Source organism: Eubalaena glacialis, chromosome 3 (genome assembly GCF_028564815.1).
Source record: "Eubalaena glacialis isolate mEubGla1 chromosome 3, mEubGla1.1.hap2.+ XY, whole genome shotgun sequence".
In the NCBI taxonomy this organism is placed as follows: Eukaryota; Metazoa; Chordata; class Mammalia; order Artiodactyla; family Balaenidae; genus Eubalaena; species Eubalaena glacialis.
The window spans coordinates 79,946,285-79,964,047 of NC_083718.1; the positions used below are offsets into that span (position 1 = coordinate 79,946,285).

The 17,763-nt window shown below is 43.7% G+C and overlaps 1 protein-coding gene across 7 annotated transcripts in view; it reads left to right on the forward strand.

Moving 5' to 3' along the window:
* The window catches only part of ARHGEF11 (Rho guanine nucleotide exchange factor 11), a 110,941-nt gene that overhangs the window by 47,070 nt on the left and 46,108 nt on the right, over positions 1-17,763 (forward strand). For all 7 annotated transcript variants that reach the window (XM_061183266.1, XM_061183273.1, XM_061183269.1 and 4 more), the window contains exons 2-3: positions 15,377-15,465; positions 16,457-16,555. In XM_061183266.1, coding sequence (XP_061039249.1) covers positions 15,377-15,465; positions 16,457-16,555 — 188 coding nt within the window. The remainder of the gene's footprint in view (positions 1-15,376; positions 15,466-16,456; positions 16,556-17,763) is intronic.

Consider the following 17,763-nt stretch of genomic DNA (forward strand, 5'->3'; position numbering starts at 1 on the left):
TCCTTTCAGGCAGGCATATACCTGAGTTGTTGCTTGGAGTTGTCTTAGGCCAAGTTTATGTTTTAATAACAGTGGCTGGTCCAGCAGTCCCGGTCCCATCAGTCAACATGAGGGGAGGGAGTAAGGGTCAGAGAGGTCCAAAGTGGATCACTTGGCGATGAAACTGCAACGAGAGCTTCAGGGATCTGGCTACTAGGGAAGTTGACTCAGATGTTCCCTGGCTGGCTTTCTATCAGCTTCCTAACCAACTATGTCTGTAAAGTATCCCTTGTAGAGCTCAGGTTATCGGTTGGGGGGGCCCAGGTCAGGTGGCTGGAGATGCAGGTGCTAAAGAGACACAAAAATAGAAGACAGTGAGTCCTTCCTTCAGAACAAGTATTTTATTAGACAAAGCACAGAATAATTGAGTTCCCTTTTAAAGTAATATGGAGGCAAGGATATATATGTTTATAGCACAAGTCAAATGCTTAAGGGCTAGCAGGATGCAAAGAATAGGAGTGGTCATCATTAGAGAGTTAACTGAGGAAAGCTTCCAGAAGGAGGGGAGTTTCCGGGCAGTTTTTAGGAGGATGGAACAGGAATTTGTAGGGAGCCTGTTGCAGGCTGGAGAAGCCCCCACCCCCACCCTTCTTTCTTCTCTCTGCCTCCGGCCCGGCTTCCTGAAGTCACTAGCTAAGAATGTGATGTTCTGGGTCCCCTCCCCCCATTACAGTTGGTAGCTTAGATGCTATGACTAGATTTGCATCTTCCTGCAGTTACCTCAGCTGAAGAAAAGGGTACCACCTCCCTGAGGTAGGGAAGGGATTGCAAAGCAGAGCAGATGTGCTACTGTCAACTCAAGTTACCTCTGCTAGTTACTCATTTTATGGTTTAACCTCGGCAGTTTTAAAATCGAAGACTAGCTTTCTTCTGCCACCAAGTACTTTCCTAATGATTGTGTTATGAACTCAGGGAATTGAAACCGCTAATTTAAAATCCACCTTAACAAAGTAAATCAGAAAGGTGAATCTTCTGAGACAAATGACAAAACTTTTTAAAATCAAAACGGAGACTTCTTGGATTGGCTGTTATTCTGGGTTATTTGTTTTCTGGTTTGTCCTTTATTTGTGCCAGCAATAAAAAACTGACTCGAATAACAATTCTATTTTTACGGAGTAGAAAGCAAGGCGTGCCTTGCTTTAAGAAAACCCAGTCTTTTGAAAGTTTGTTTTTAAATTAGTATCATCACCTTCAGGAGGATTCACTTAGGACACATTTACTTATCTTTCCAGGAAAACTTTAAGTAAAACAAGATGTACCTGTAGAGTGATTTTTGGTTTACAAATAATTTAGTTATCCCAGTGCCCTGTGAGAAGTGCAAAGCGTGATCTTCCTGTTTTACCAGCACGAAAGCTGAAACTTAGAGGTGTTATGTGGCTTGTCCACTGTCACACAGTGGGCATGATGTAGGCAAGGAAGAAACCTCATTCCATAGATGGAGACCCTTTCCACTCCACCCTGCTAATAAGCCTTGGGCCTTATGACAGATGCTTATTCTTTACCTTGTGAATTCTAGGCTTTGCTTCTTATTCTTTGCTTTTGTGAAAACTGGGAAATGAATAAAAATATTCTTAGCCAGCTTGTGGGCCTTACCAGTACGGACCTGGAAGTGCTTCTAGATGATTGTTGGTGACGGTGTCTACTGTTTTCTCCCAGTCGAATGAATTTAGTTCTACCTGAGCCCCCTCTGGGTGCAAAGACCTGATATGCCAAAGAAACATGGTGAGGGACAAAGAATCATGCAACGTTAGCGTGAGAAAGGACGGGAGATAATGTGGTCCAACCCCTTCATTGCAGGAGATGAAGTCAAGGTGCTGAGAGGGCAAGACTGGACTTTGGTCAGGCCAACTTAAGCTCATGTTCCTGGCTCTATCATTTAGCACCTGTGTTCTTGGGCAAACTATTTAACTTCTCTGAATCTCATTTTCTCATCTTTTAAGGCAAATAACAATGTGTACCTCACCAGGTTATTGTGAGGATTAAATGAATGCCTGTAACATATTAGGTGCTTGTTCTATATAATTTTCTTCTCCTTTTTCAAGGGTAAACAAAAAAATAGGGGCAGATTTGGTCTAGAACCCAGATGTCTAGACTGTCAGTCCTGCCCTCTCACCACCTTGGCCTGTTCCCTCCCTGCTGCTATGGCAGCCTCCATGATCTCCATGATTTCCCTTCCTGTGTGCGCTGCCACGCCCCCAGACCACACACACACACACACACACACGCACACACACGCACACACACACACATGGAATTACACAGCTAGTGAATGGCAGCATTAGCACTGGTATCCAGGTCTCCTGGTCTCTTCTTTCTGTCCTGAAGCACATTATTTTTATCAAAGGTAACAGTTTGGAGGATACTTAGACAAAAGCAAATGAATGTCAACTAATATAATAGCAATAGGTCATTTGCTTCAGAGGACATCTGTGAGATGGTTGCGTCTGTATTAGATGACTCAGAATTTGTTTATTTTGTGCTGTGAGGCAGGATATGATGGCTTTAGCAGTAGCTTACTAATTATGTTTGACTTAGGGTCTCATAAATAACAAGAATAGCAATCATTTTTTGAGCATTGCTCTGTGCCAGACATTGTGCTAGAGACTTCACTTACATTACACCAGTTCTTAACAACAGCCCTGCAGGACAGGTAGCTAGTATTCCAGTTTTGTAGATGAGAAAACTGAGGATCACAGAGAGTAACTTTCCCTCGGTCACACAAATGATCAGAGACAGAGCCAGGACACACGCCCGTTCTAACTCCACACTCCCCCACGCCGCTCCTCAATATCAGTTTGAATTCCTGGGCATAGCCTGAGCGTTGAGCTTTTCCTGAGGGATGTGTTACAACTTATAGACATCAGATGTGCATCTGTACCTGTGCTGGTAGAGCCTGGGAGGCTAGTGGGGTGTTGGGTTCTGAGTGAAGAGAAGGGTGCACAGCCAGGGTCGTGTGGCATTGTTCTCTGCTCAGCACTGCGGACGGCCGCCCCCAGGGCAGGGCTCACTGCTTCCTCACTGGGGCTCCAGAGACGCCGTGGCGCGCCCTCAGGGGCTCACAGTCCAGCAAACAAGGGAGAAAGGTCGGCGCCCAGGTACGAAGTGCTTTGGCAGAAACGTGGACCAGGTGCTGTGGGAAACAAAGGTGCTTGGGAGGAGTGACTCTGGGCAGATTTCCAGCTTCCTTTGACTGGTCTGAAGGGCACGAGGCCCTGCCATGGGAGAGAAGGCACAGTGCAGTACAGCTGTGGCCAGAGGAGGCCAGACCAGCGCTGTCCAATAGAAATAGAGTGCAAGCCTCGAGTGTAACTGAAAATTTTCTAGTAGCCACATTAGAAATAGTAAAGAGAAACAGGTGAATTAATTTTAATGTGTATTTCATTTAACTCAGTATATTCAAAATATGTTATTTCAACATGTAATGGATATAAAAATTATTAATATTTTACATTCTTTTTTTTTGTACTTAGTCTTTGAAATCTTGTGTGTATTTTGTACTGACAGTGTCTCAGTTCAGACTAGTCACATTTCGGGTGCTCTGCGGCTTCCCTGTTACACAGTGCAGGGCCAGAAGGTACTCCTCATGTTGGCCTCCAGCAGCCACTCTCAGTGGTCTCTCTCTCTCATGCCTTTGCTATTATATCCCAGCAGCTGGTACACATCATTCAGGTACACATCATCTCTGCCCCACCTGTTCTCTGGGCCTCCAGCCTTAATCTCTTCTTGTCCACTCTACTCACTGCAGTCAGACCTGTCTCTTTTTTTTTTAAGCATCTTTATTGGAGTAGATTGTAATTGCTTTACAATGGTGTGTTAGTTTCTTCTTTATAACAAAGTGAATCAGTTATACATATACATATATCCCCATATCTCTTCCCTCTTGCGTCTCCCTCCCTCCCTCCCACCCTCCCTATCCCACCCCTCTAGGTGGTCACAGAGCACCGAGCTGATCTCCCTGTGCTATGCGGCTACTTCCCACTAACTATCTATTTTACATTCGGTAGTGTATATTTGTCCATGCCACTCTCTCACTTTGTCCCAGCTTACCCTTCCCCCTCCCCGTATCCTCAAGTCCATCCTCTAGTAGGTCTGCGTCTTTATTCCTGTCTTGCCCCTAGGTTCTTCATGACCTTTTTTTTTTTAGATTCCATATATACGTGTTAGCATACGGTATTTGTTTTTCTGTTTCTGACTTAACTTCACTCTGTATGACAGACTCTAGGTCCATCCACTTCACTACAGATAATTTCGTTTCTTTTTATGGCTGAGTAATATTCCATTGTATATATGTGCCACATCTTCTTTATCCATTCATCTGTTGATGGACACTTAGGTTGCTTCCATGTCCTGGCTATTGTAAGTAGAGCTGCAATGAACATTGTGGTATATGACTCTTTTTGAATTATGGTTTTCTCAGGGTATATGCCCAGTAGTGGGATTGCTGGGTCGTATGGTAGTTCTATTTGTAGTTTTTTAAGGAACTAGATCTGCTCCTGTTACTCCTTCTAGAAAACCTTCAACAGCTCCCCTCTGTAAAGAATAAAATCCATAACCTGCCCTAACCTTTTCCTCTGTCCTTGTACTTCCTAACATGAATATGTTGTTTTAGTTTTGAAAGCCTTTGATATTCCCTATCTCATTTAATTCTCACAGCAGCTCTATGAGATAGGTAGAGCAGGGCGGGTGAATTATCCACATTTTTTAGGTGGAGAAACTGAGACTCAGTGAGTTTGAGAGAGTTTCCTAATGTCCACCAGCTGTTAAGTGGCAGAACCAGGACGAGAACCCATGTCTTTTCAGTTTTATCTCTTGTTCACTCCTCTTGTCTGGCCCTTTCCTCTTTTCTCCCCTGTGATGCACTGACAGCCTCACCAAATTCGCTGTGTTCTTGACCTCCTTGTGTGCCTCTACTTATGCTGTTTCCTCCCCCTAGTATGTCCTTGCACAGCACAGCTTCCCATCAGAATTCCACCCTTCCCTAGGCTCTGGTTAAATGTCTACTCTCTGATTCCTCCTTTGGCCATCCCCTCAACCAGATCTACTTTGTAGTTACCAACACGTCCTAACATGCATTTTCTTGTTTAGTGAATGCTTCACTGCTTTGTGTACAGAATTGGATTCTAGAGATCTGAGAGATGGAAGACTTTAGGAGCTTAACCAGTTCTTACAGCCAGGTTGATGTCACTCCCTGCTGTAAGTGTGTGGAGAGGCTAACACCTTCCTAGTTCATTTAGCCTTTGTTAAAACTGTGAGACTGGATTTAACCCTAACATACACGCGTTGTGGAGGTTACTCGGAACACTTCCTTTTGATGGTAAGTATGTGCTTACGATATTTTGATGTCTATAAAGTTCTTTTGCGTGTATTATCTGATTTCATCTTTCAACACGTATTTATTGAATGTCCACTGTGTACTGTGTTCTGGAGCTGCTTGTGCTCTAGAGAATAAGAGACAATGAAGTTTATCATTAAATGAGAAAAGTAGGCATTAAACAATCAGGAAAACACCCAAATAACTAGTTACTATTGAGTTAGGCATTGCAAAGGGAAATTTCAGGGGAGACTCAGCTTCTTGGGTATCGGAGAAAGCTTCGCTGAGAAGAAGCGTTTACGCTGAACCGTGAAGAATGAGTGTGAGTTGGCCTGGCCGAGGTGGGGGAGAAGGTCCCTAGGTTTGGAATATAGTGAGCAAGGTGGGGGGCAGTGAGGGAAGGACAAGAGATGAGAACCTGCTAGGCCATGCAAAGGATTTGGAACTTTATACAAGGACAGCGGGAAACCACGGAAGAGTGATGTGTGTTCTAAATTATCTTTTGAAGAAACCCCCCTGACTGTGTGTAGAGAATGGGTGAATTCTAAAGGAGTGGAGGCTGGCGGAGATGTGAGGAGACCACTTGTTCTAGGTGAGAGGTGTCTTCCACCAGCGTGTGGCAGGAAGGGGCAAAAGTAAGTGGATTCCAAAAATAATAGTAGGTAATATCAGTAGGACTTGGCGGTTGGTTAGATTTGAGGGGGTGTCAAAAATAACTCAGGTCTCTGGCATGAGCGACTGTGTGTGGCCCTGTTTCCTGAGGAGGAACTATTTGCTCAGGAGCCAGGGTCAGGCTTGGGCTGGGGAGATTGATTTCAATGTGAACATTTTAGCTTCGAGGGATCAGTGATGGTGATTTGGTTCCGCCAGTCACCCTTTGAGGAAAGTGGAATTACCCACATTTGTTATTGAGAAACTGAGACTTGGAGAGGTTGGGTGGTTTGCCTGAGACTACAGAGTGAGGACAAGGCTGAGCCTGAGCTGGAGCCCGTACTTTACCCCTAAAGCTGTGCTTTCCAGACCATACCACATGGGCCGCGTGCTACCCTGTCGGCATACCAGTTCTCTGCCTCCACACAGCCCTGTCTACCAAGTTGTCTGCTCTGATTGTCGAACAAGTCCCCAAGCCTCTTGTTGTCCAGGAGTCCTTCATGGAAGTGCGAAGGAGAGCTTTCCTGGCTCTGCCCTACCTAGAATTAGAACACACCAGGAGTCATCCCCACTTTTCCATGTATTGTTCACTCACTCAATCTTGTACTGTTCCCCTCACCTCTGACACGTGTTGAGTGTAGGTCACCCAATCTGGACCTGGACAAGACTTCAGAAAACACAGTAGAGCCATTTGCATAGGACTTTACACTTCCAAAGAACTTAACAAATATTACCTCTTTGATCCTCACCTCAGCTCTGGGAGAAAGAAAGGACGTGTACATTCCTTCAGCAAACATTTTGGAGCAGGTGCCCACCACGCACAAGACGCTTTGCTGGACCTTGGCTGGTGTTACAAGGATGAGTAAGATGCCATCCTTGTTCTCAAGGGGTTTAAGGTCTACCAGGGAAAACAGATGATAGACTAAGAAGTTAAGGGACTTGTTTTGAGAGTTCCTCAAAGTTATGGTCCTCTAAATAAGGAATCACTTGGACTGCCTGTTGAAATAAAAATAGTATTCATACCACAGACCTGCTGAGTTGAACCCACAGGGTTGGAGCCTCAAGTAATTCATATGCTGCTCCTCAGCTAGTAAATGATCCACTTGAGATGTGAGCCTTTTCTGGCTACATTGCCAGAGACTTTCCCACTCCATTTTTCTGCCCTCTACTTTTACAGATGAGAGAATTGACACGTGTAGAAGTCAAGTGGGTAGTGGCCCACAGTGAATTAGAGACAGAATTGGAATTAGCACCTGAATTTCCCTGATTTCCAAGCCCAATGCTTTTCTGCAACATCGTTTAAAGTGTTAACTTTGCGCTCTGGTTCTGATTGGAACCACTGCTTTTACTTGATCTGTACCCTTTTTCCCTCTAAATGTCTTCAATTACATAAGCTCTTAGGGAGCATTTGTGTCATATTCTGTCAGCAAGGACTGTCTGCAAACTGGCCTCTTTTCTTTACTATAGGGATGTGCTATGTTTCCAGCCTCAGACCATAGGGAAAATTCTACCCAGAGGCAGAATCCTTGGAAAGTTAGGGTGCCAGGAGGCTGCTTAAAGCTCCACCCTGGCAGATCAGGGAAACCAGACCAGTAGGACCAGGTCAGGGTTCAGTGAGTGTGGACTTTATCTAGAACTAAGGTCCTGGCAAGGTAGCTCTTTCCTGGTTACTACTCCTCGCTTTGGGCAGGGATTCAAGAACATTACTTTGCCCCAGACTCAAAACACCTAGGTCAGCCTATGTATAGTGTACTTTTTATATCTGTCTATCATATGTGTTATATACCTTTATATACATGTATTGCATATATGTATTATGTATTTGTATCTCATGTATATATCATATATATTATATATGTGTGCACATGTGAGATGTATATATTATATGTGTGTTTGTATATGTGTGCGTGTGTGTACGTATGTATGTAAAAAAGAAAATAGAGAAAGTCCAGTAAAGACCAATTAGATCTACATACGGGCACAGGTCATACAGCTTTTTGTTGAGGAACACAGACCTTGAAGTCAGTTACTTAACCTCTGTTCACTCATCTGAGAATGGAGATGTACTACCTGCCTCACCAGGCTTTTGTGATGGTTAAATAAGATAATGTATGTCAAATGTTTAGCATGGTACCTGGTAGCTAGTAAGAACTTAATAATTATTATCACAGAACGGGGATATTCTCGGCCTTTCCCTCATTTACACATTTGTTGTGGGATGGGACTGAGGATGAAGAGACCTCCCATTGAAAGGGGCTGTTACCACCCAACTTAAGCCAGCTGTCACCATATGAGACTAAAGCCCCAGTGGTGCCAGAACTTCTGCCTTTTCAAGAGAAACCAGAAACCTGTATTTTTAAATATGAAATTGCCTGATTTTTAAAATTTTTAACAATTAATTTTAAACACACATATATACATATATATGTGTGTGTGTGTATACACATATATACATGTATATAGGTGTGTATACACACACACACACACACACACACACACACAAATACCATAGGCCAACAGCAGGGATTTGTGGGCTGGTACCACTCTTCAGCTTTGCTGTCTGGAAGGTCACCAGAACTTTCCTTGCTTCCTCACACGCCCTCTAGGCTAGGATGAGGAGGCGCTTTCACCATGTATTTGCAGAGCGCCCATCCTGTGTCTGGTGCTGGCGAGCATACCAGGAGGAACACCCTGTAACCTTTGCCCTCTGGCAGAGAGGCCGGACTAACACAGCAGATGATAGGGAGCAGTGTAGGAAGGAGGAACACTTGTGAAAGAATGTGGGCTGCATTGTAAAGAAAAGGATGAGGAAATGGTAGATTTCTGTGAACTGATACGGAGTTTCTTTGAGGGTATATTAAATGAGAAATCAAAGTGTAAAAGGTGTAGGATACTACCTGTTGTGGAAGCAAGAAAGGAAAATAAGAATATTTATATGTGTTTGCTTAGTTTTTACAAGAAGAAACACAGAAAACCAAAAACAAATGAAAGTGGTTACTTGGGGAGGAGTGGGATGAAGGGACAGGGACACTTCTGAATATACCTTTTAAATTGCATTTTGAGTTTTCAACCATGTAAATGTTTGACAAATTCAAAAAGTAAAATTAAATAAATAAGCCTGAAAAAGCAAACCCTAAAATTACAGACAAATATAAAAAGAAACCTAGGGACTTCCCTGACGTTACAGTGGTTAAGACTCCACACTTCCACTGCAGGGGGCACAGGTTCGGTCCCTGGTGGGGGACTAAGATCCCACATGCTGCATGGTGCAGCCAAAAAAACAGTAACCTAAATGCATTTCAAATTGATAACATAAAGAAGAATTAATCCAAAGTAACTTTCACACACAGTACTGGCTGTATACCTTTAGTGGGATACAGTCTAAGGACAGAAAGAATTGCAAGGAAACGCTGAACTTTACTTAGTAAGTTTGCTGTTGCCAGTGTTACTGATGTAGTAACTCTGGAAACAGTATTTGATGTATTACAGAATAGAGCAAATGAGTAAATATATTACTATTGTTTGTGAACAAGGGTCTCACTATGGGAAAAGGAAGATAAAATATGGAATTGGGGAAGATGAGGAGGAACCCTGTAGTGTTGGAGTCGAACGAGATTTTATTGTGAACTCACAATTTCTTAATCAATTTATTTCCTGGCTCTGTCCATTGAAAGGGCCTAGAAGCAGTGACAGCTTAGCAGCAATGAGCACTTAGCATCCAGATCTTGTTTCTAGATACATTTCCTACTAAAAGGAACCAGGGCTCCTTAGAGAAATGTTTGAGTCAAAGTCTGACATAGGGAAAATACAAGGTGAGCCTGGAGTATTTTTGTGTGTGTGCCAGAAAATAAGGATGCACTCAAAGACAGATAGTGACACTTTAAAGGACACAGCAGCTGGCTTGTAGAAGCTCCCATCAGCCAAATTGGGACAACTTTAACATTTTTTTAAAAGCAGTAATGGATTATAATGCATTGCATTGGGGGAAAAAATTCATGAGTTCATAGCACTATTCCAGAAAAGGGACAAAATGACCTTCTTTACAAGATTGCCTGCTAATAGATGTAAAAGGAATGATAGAATTCCTTCACCTCATCATGCTGCCCCTTCAACTTTAATATAGGTTTGAAAATTTTCCCAAAATGCCATTTTGCAGCCACCAGTGCAGTAAGTGGTTCAGGCCAGGATCATCAATGGATAGTAAAACTATTGGGTGGGAAGCTGTTGGACAACAGGATATTCACCAGTCTCAAAATATCACCCCACAGATTTCCCACTAATTCAAGTGGGAAAATATACTTTTACCACTGAGAAATCTTAGGAGCACCAACTTATCTAAGTAATCAAACCTAGGATCACCAGAAATGGGCAAGTTATGCTACATCACTTATCTAATATTATTTTAAAATGTTTAATCTGAATCTTATCCTGAGGAGACAGGCAGATCTGTTGCAGGCCATTCAATAAGACAACTGGCCTGAACTCTTGTACATGTCAGTGTTAGGAGAGACCAAGAAAAGTGGGCAGGCAGGGGGGTGATATTCTAGATTAAATGAATCTAAAAACCATGAATGAATGCAATTCTGAGATCTTTGACTGGATCGTGTATTGAGGCAGTTGGGGAACAACTATGTAGGAGATTAATGAAACAATTAGGGAAATTTGAATATAGACTATATATTAGATAATATTATTATTTTTTGTTTTTATTTTTTGGCTGTGTTTGGTCTTCGTTGCCGTGCACGGGCTTTCTCTAGTTGCGGCGAGTGGGGGCTATTCTTCGTTGCGGCGCGCCGGCTTCTCATCGTCGTGGCTTCTCATCGTTGTGGCTTCTCATCGTTGTGGCTTCTCTTGTTGCGGAGCATGGGCTCTAGGCACGCGGGCTTCAGTAGTTGTGGCTCGCGGGCTCTAGAGTGCAGTAGTTGAGTTCAGTAGTTGTGGTGCACGGGCTTAGTTGCTCTGTGGCATGTGGGATCTTCCCGGACCAGGGATCGAATCCGTGTCCCCTGCATTGGCAGGCGGATTCTTAACCACTGCGCCACCAGGGAAGCCCTAGATAATATTATCGTATCAAAGTTAAACTCATTGGGTGTGCTGATGGCATTGTGGTTATATAGAATTCCAAGGGTCTTGGGGGACATATGCTGAAGTATTTAGGGGTAAAATGTCATGATGTGTGCAACTTTCAAATGGGAAAAAGTGTATAATCATAGAAAGATAAAGCAAGTGACAAATGTTAATTGGTGAATCTAGATGAAGGGTATGTAGGTGTTCATCATGCTGCCCCTTCAACTTTAATAATAGGTTTGAAAATTTTCCCAAAAAATGTTGGGGTAAAAGAAATGCAAGCTGCAGTGGCCAGGGGAGGCTTCATGGAATCAATGCCATTTGACCAGAGCCTTGAAAAAGGAGTAAAGGAGGGATAGAGAGGAGAAGGGATGGCGGTCTTCATAAAGCAGAGATGAGAATGAGCACAGCATCTTTTAGGATCCAGTAGAGGTAAGGAAAACTGAACAAGTAATAAGAGTGAATTTGAAAGGTACTTGGATCCACTTGATGAAAGGCCTTTAATACCAGGTAATTGCACGCACATCTGATCATATAGATAGTAAGAAGGGAAATCATAGGTTCTTGACCAGGGGGGGACCCAAAGAAATTTTGTTTGGGAAAGTTAGTCCTTTGTGGTAGAATGCTGGAGGGACTGGAGAGTGAAAACAAGAGGTTTTTTTTTTTTTTTAAGTCATCCAGACTTGAGGCAATGGACATGTGGCTTAAAGTGATGGATATCAGTGATAATGTAAAGGAAGGAGCAACTCTGGGAAAACATAAAAGGACTTACCAGCCTCCATAACTGACTGGATAAATATGGGGGTTACTGAGAAGTTGATTCAGAAGATCTATCTCAGTGATGCCATTTAGAGAGCCACAAATTTTGCAGGAACTTCTCTACTCTCCTGGGCCTTCTCCATGCCCATCAGATTTAGGCTGATTGGAATCTGATCTCTGCTGCCCAGTTTTGATGGCAATGTCATCAGGAAGAGGGAGAGCCCACCATTAAAGTCTTGATCTGCTGATACAGACGTTTCTTCCTCCTCTCATTCAGTGGTAGTTTTTCCTCCTTTAGGCTCTCAAAGAGAAAAAAAAAATTTTTGCATCTGTTCCAGTTATACTTATGTTGTCATCCCCCATGTCCTCCACTGTCTCTGCCCTAGCCTGTGATTTTTTTTTTTTTTTTTAGAAGAACTTTCAATGGCTGCTGAAATGATCCTTGTCTTTGCCCCTAACAGTCCTCTACAGCCAGGTACATAAACCTTGGCTTCCTGTGCTTTGAGTTACATTGAACAGCTCACAACCTAGCTCAAATGCAAAACCAAACCAGGTTAAGTTACCAGACCATTCCTTCTAAGCTTAAATGTGGGCATAGGAAACCAGTTTCCTGCAAAGTCAAGCAGAGCAAGGCAAGGAGGAGGCCCAAGCTGTCCCAAGATAGAATGGGCTTTCTCCTGAAGTAGTAAGGAGGGAGAAGTGCACGCCCATTCTGGGTAACCCAGGGGTGGGATGTTGTGGATCTAGCCGAAGACAACAGATGAGCAGCTGGAATAACAAACCTTTAAAAGTTCATTCTGAGAATCCCTCACCGATGTGGGGAGCGGAGCTGTTGCCATTCAGTGTTTATACTAAAGTTCTATATGTATACCCCATCCATTACCTGCAAGTAACTGTGTCTTATTCATTTTTGTACCCCGTAGTGCCTGGCATAGTATCTAGAGCAGCGCTGTGCAATTGAACTTTCTGCAGCGATGGAAGTGTTTTATTCTGCACTGTCCTGTATGGTAGCCACTAGCCATAGTACAACTGAGAAACAGAATTTTAAAATTTAAATATCTACATGTGGCTAGTGGCTGTTGTATTAGATAGATAGCACAGGTCTAGAATCTAGGACTTTTTTTTTTTCCATTTTATTGAGGTATAATTGACACACAGCACTGCCTAAGTTTAAGATGTACAGCATAATGACCTGGCATCCATGTATTGCAAAATGATTACCACAGTAAGTTTAGTTATCATCCATAGATTCCAGGACATTTATTAAATGATGAGCTAAGTTGAATCTTTACCTTGGATGAGGAGGTGGGGGGTGGCAAGGCATGATGGACTAGGGTAATTTGAAGAAAGCCAGAAGTTGTAGCTTCTGGAAGTTCACCTTCTTGTCTGGCTGACAGGTGTAGTAATGGGGAGTAGAGTAAGGAGGACATCTAGGAAGAAGGAACAGTATGGGCAAAGACAGGAGCCGGAAACCATGGCAAGTGAAAGAAGAGTGAAGAGCAGGGACCAAAAATAGGACGGAGCATTCACTGTGTCAGGCACAGGGGGTGCTGATCAACAAGACCACCCTGACTTCGTGGACCTTACAGCCCTACAGACAAGCGCACAAGCAGCTCCACTGATCGTATGCAGTAAGGATAGGTACTGGGAGCTGTGGGAGACAGCGGACGGGTGCTGACTGGCATCAGGCAGTACTGCCTTTTCGATGCTGTGGCTAATGGCCTCGCTTGAAGACAGGGTGACCTTTCTCCCAAGTACAATGGGGAAGCTCTAAAAGGCTTTAATCAGCAAAATGGCACAGGTAAATCTGCATTTTAGTAAGGTGGTTCTACTGCATTGGCCAGTTTCCACCCCGGGTCCTTCTTAGCTTGATTGTGGTTTCTCTTTTAAACCAACCATCTCCAGTGTCTTGTCTGGTTTATGTCTTGTTTCGTTTTTCTTCCTTGCTTCCTCCTTTCCTGCGTCACTCTCTCCTGGGCCCCACGCTCTCTTCTTCCTTGATGTCCTTCTCTCTCTGATCCAAAGATCAGCCAGTAAAAAGCAGTCTCACCTGTCCAGGTAAGTGGGGTGCCAGGGTGAGGGGGGGAAGAAGACCCCTCTTTTAAATTTAAAAGTTATTTATTTGTACTGTGTTGTATTTATTATTTGAATAGTTAGTACCGTCACATGACTCAGAATTTAAATGGTACAAACAAGAAGATAATGAAAAGATTCCAACTCCATCCCTTTGCCCCTGGCACAGTTTCCTTCCTCAGAGGCAACCAATGATATATGTTTCTTTTGTACCCTTTCAGAGGTATTTTACACATTTTATATATATGTAAGCAAACATATAAACAAATCATTCCTTCTCTTCTACCGTCTACATAATTCTGCATCTTCCTTTTTCCACTCAACAGCATGTCTTGGAGACTATTCCTTATCGTATATAAAGAGCCCCCCTCATTCTTTTATATGACTGAATACTGTGTCTTTATATTGCTATACTGCAGTTTATTTAACCAGTCACCCATTATGAACACTTAGATTCATTGCAGTGTTTTGCCACTGCACACAGTGCTTACATGAAGCCCCTTCTACATAGTCATTTGCTAGATATAAATAGGAGACACCCTCTGGAGGGGCAGCAACTATTGATTAGGAACTGGCAACTCGTACACTTTTCTAAAAAGGAGAGGCATAGCAATGATCTGAGCTTCTCCTGTTCCTGCAGGGTCCCTATTATTAGGTCTGGTTTGGTGATCTGTGGTACCTTGAGGTTGTAGGGCCTTAATAGTTTCTAAGCAGGGTGCCTTAAGCTGGCTGTAGGAATGGGGTTGGAATACTACCACCAAACAGACCAGATTCCTGTTCTCCCATGGTACACACAAAATAAATGGAATTTCAGAGGCTCGGGTCATCATTGTACGCTTCCTTTCTAGAAAAGGGTACAAGTTGCCAATTACCCAACAGGTAAAGTCGCCAATTACCCAACTAAAGGCCTAGTTACCCTCCTAGAGACACTTGTTTTGGAGAGGGACGAAGAGACGAAGCTAAAGTGAGAGAGAGTGTCTCTGATACAGCCACTGCAGTCCTCTGCTGTGTCCCTGAAGGCCTCTGTGTGTTTGTGACCCTCCCATCCTTGCCTTCCAGTTCCCCCTTCCTTACAAATCATCACCTAAAACTAACTAGCTGTTTGTTTTTTTCTTGTCTTTTTCTCGCATTCATTTTCTCTGCTGCCTCCGTTCTGTTCCATCAGCCCCATTGCAGCCTGGTAAGACCCAACAAGCATGTGTATTTGTACACACCCTGTTCTTGCTATTGTCTCTGTGTCTCCTGACTCCAGGAAGGGCTATTTCCCTTCACGCCTTGCTGGGCATTAAAGAGATCATGCTTGTTGCCAGTGGTGTAGATGTGGCTGATCTCCCACCAGATTGAGCGGGTTACAGGGTGAGAGGGTCGGTCTCCTGTTACCCAAGACTCAGGGCCCCTTTGACAGAGCTTCCTTCTGCTACAAGGCTGGTCCCTCCCTGCCCAATTCATTGTTGTGCTTTCTTACTCTTTCTCCAGGTTAAGTAGCCTGTCTTTGGGAGATTCAGCACCTGAACGCAAGTCCCCTTCCCACCACCGCCAACCCTCCGACACCTCTGAGACAACAGGTAACCTTCTCGGGGCATTAACACATAGACACAGAGGTGTTTACCCATACAGACAGATCTGTATACCCCAGATGTAAAACAACTTAGCCTTTATATTGAGCTCATAATGTGTGCTAGGTATTGTGTTATATGTTTTATACAAATTACCTTATTCAGTCCTTTTATCAATTGTAGAAAGTAGATTTTATCATACCTATTTTATGGATGAGGAAGCTGAGACGCAGAGTGGTTAAAAAATTTGCCAAGTGTACAGGCTTGTAGGAGACAAAACCAGGACCTGAAACCAGCTGAGTTTTAACTCTAGAATTCATGCTTTCTCCATCACAGGAAGCAGTCACACGTACCTGCGCACGTGCACGACGCCTAGTACACGCCCACAGGGATGGAGTCAGTTAGGAGTTATAGTCTCTCTTTCTTTTTTCCTACGCTCTGCATATGGTTGTATGTGTGACAAACGGGGTTTTCTCTTGTCATTTATCCTTCCCTGGATTTTGACAAGGGGCCAGCCCTCAGTCACCCCACGTGAGTTACCCAGCTCTGCAGAATCAACAAGCACGGGTGTCCCACCTGCTGTATTCATTGGACGTAATTTGATGGAAAACTTCCAGTCTCACTTAGGCTTCAATCCCAGGGCTGCTTCTCTGTAACATTAGCCTTCAGGCTGGAGTTGGCCATGCCCCTTCTTCGACCAGTCTCACCCAAACAGGCCTAAAAAGACAGACATGCATAAGAGAGACAAACATCTCAGCACCTCAGAGAAAGGAATTTCTTGTATAGAATACAGAGTAGGTGACAGGGTTTTGTCGATCACTGAGGAAGGCAGGCATTGCAATAGTGTGTGTGGGCAGGAAAAGTCTGGGGAATCTGGAAAGGCTTTCTGGAGGAAGAAACACACTGGGACTTCCCTGGGTTGGTCTTGGCTCGTGTGCACTAACGTTCTGATGACAGTTCCTACCGAACTCCCTTCTTTCTCCTCCTTACCTCTCACCAGGTCTCGTTCAACGCTGTGTCATCATCCAAAAGGACCAGCATGGCTTCGGCTTCACAGTCAGCGGGGATCGCATTGTTCTGGTGCAATCTGTGCGGCCTGGTGAGTGTTAGGTCCCTCCTACCTGCGGTGTACAGTTCTTACAAAGCCACCATGTATGTGACAGTGCCACAGGACTTGGAGAACTTGCATGTGCTTTCTCTGGAGGCCTGGGCATCCTGGGGCATGAATGATTCATTCTAGAACTGGTTCCCCAGGGGCACCTGGGGAAGTCTCCACAATGCTAAGCTTCCAGGCAGAATTTCTAGGGATCACACTCCGGGCTTGTTTCCCCTGTTGGAAGTGTGAAAATGGCAGAATAGCCTTCAGGTCATCAGGCAGGTGCCTGATTGCCCTCCAGGGGAGCTCCTCGTCCTGGGTTGGAAGATGCCGTGGAGAAATCCAAGACCTGCTTTCTTCTTTCTCACCTTCACATGACCTTGCTCCGTGCACGAATGGTCACTGTGCTGCAGCAGTTCACAGTTGAGACAGGCACACTGGTCTAAATGTATTTGCAGATATATTAACACTAAGTAATAAATGACCTAAAGATGTGTGTTGGACAGTGCGTGGGAGGAAAGGGTATTTGTAAGTTTGTATTTGGGTAGTTGGTGGTTCGAAGCTAAGTATTTCCCTTCTGATCAGTTTAGGAAGCCTCCTTAGAAGAAAATAGGATTTCAGGAGTAGTTTGAAAGATGGCCATGGAAAACACATTGGCAGGATAGAAATTTGGTGGGAAGGGAGTAGAGAGTGGGAGGGCATTATAAGCAAATCGATCAAGTAACCAGTGATGTGTGAAAAAGCTTCAGATATTTCAAAGCACTATCATATGTCAGGTGGTAGAATCATTGTTGTTAAGTGACCCAGACTAAAGAAGATGATCAGGAAGGAGATGGGAGTAGGGGAGAGTGTGAAGCAAGTATCCCTAACACAAGCAAGTATCCGTAACAGGAGTGAACTTCAGTGTAGCAAATGGGATTGAGCCTGGCAACGTGGCGCAACATAGGCTTGAAGAAGAGTACAAGGAAAGGGGTAGGGGGCAGGCCAGCATTTTCCCACTAAGTACAGTGCAAAATGGGAAGGAAATATACTTACATAATTTGGGAGAAATATTTGGGATTTATTTAATGGGAAAAGTGAAAAGAGAATTTCAAATTTATGACCAAAATGAGGTATGTGGATCATACAAGGATATAAATAATTATAGCTCCTTATGTTTGGTAGTTAACTTTTGTCAGTGAGAGGTTTGTTTTTCATATCCTAGGGTAGAG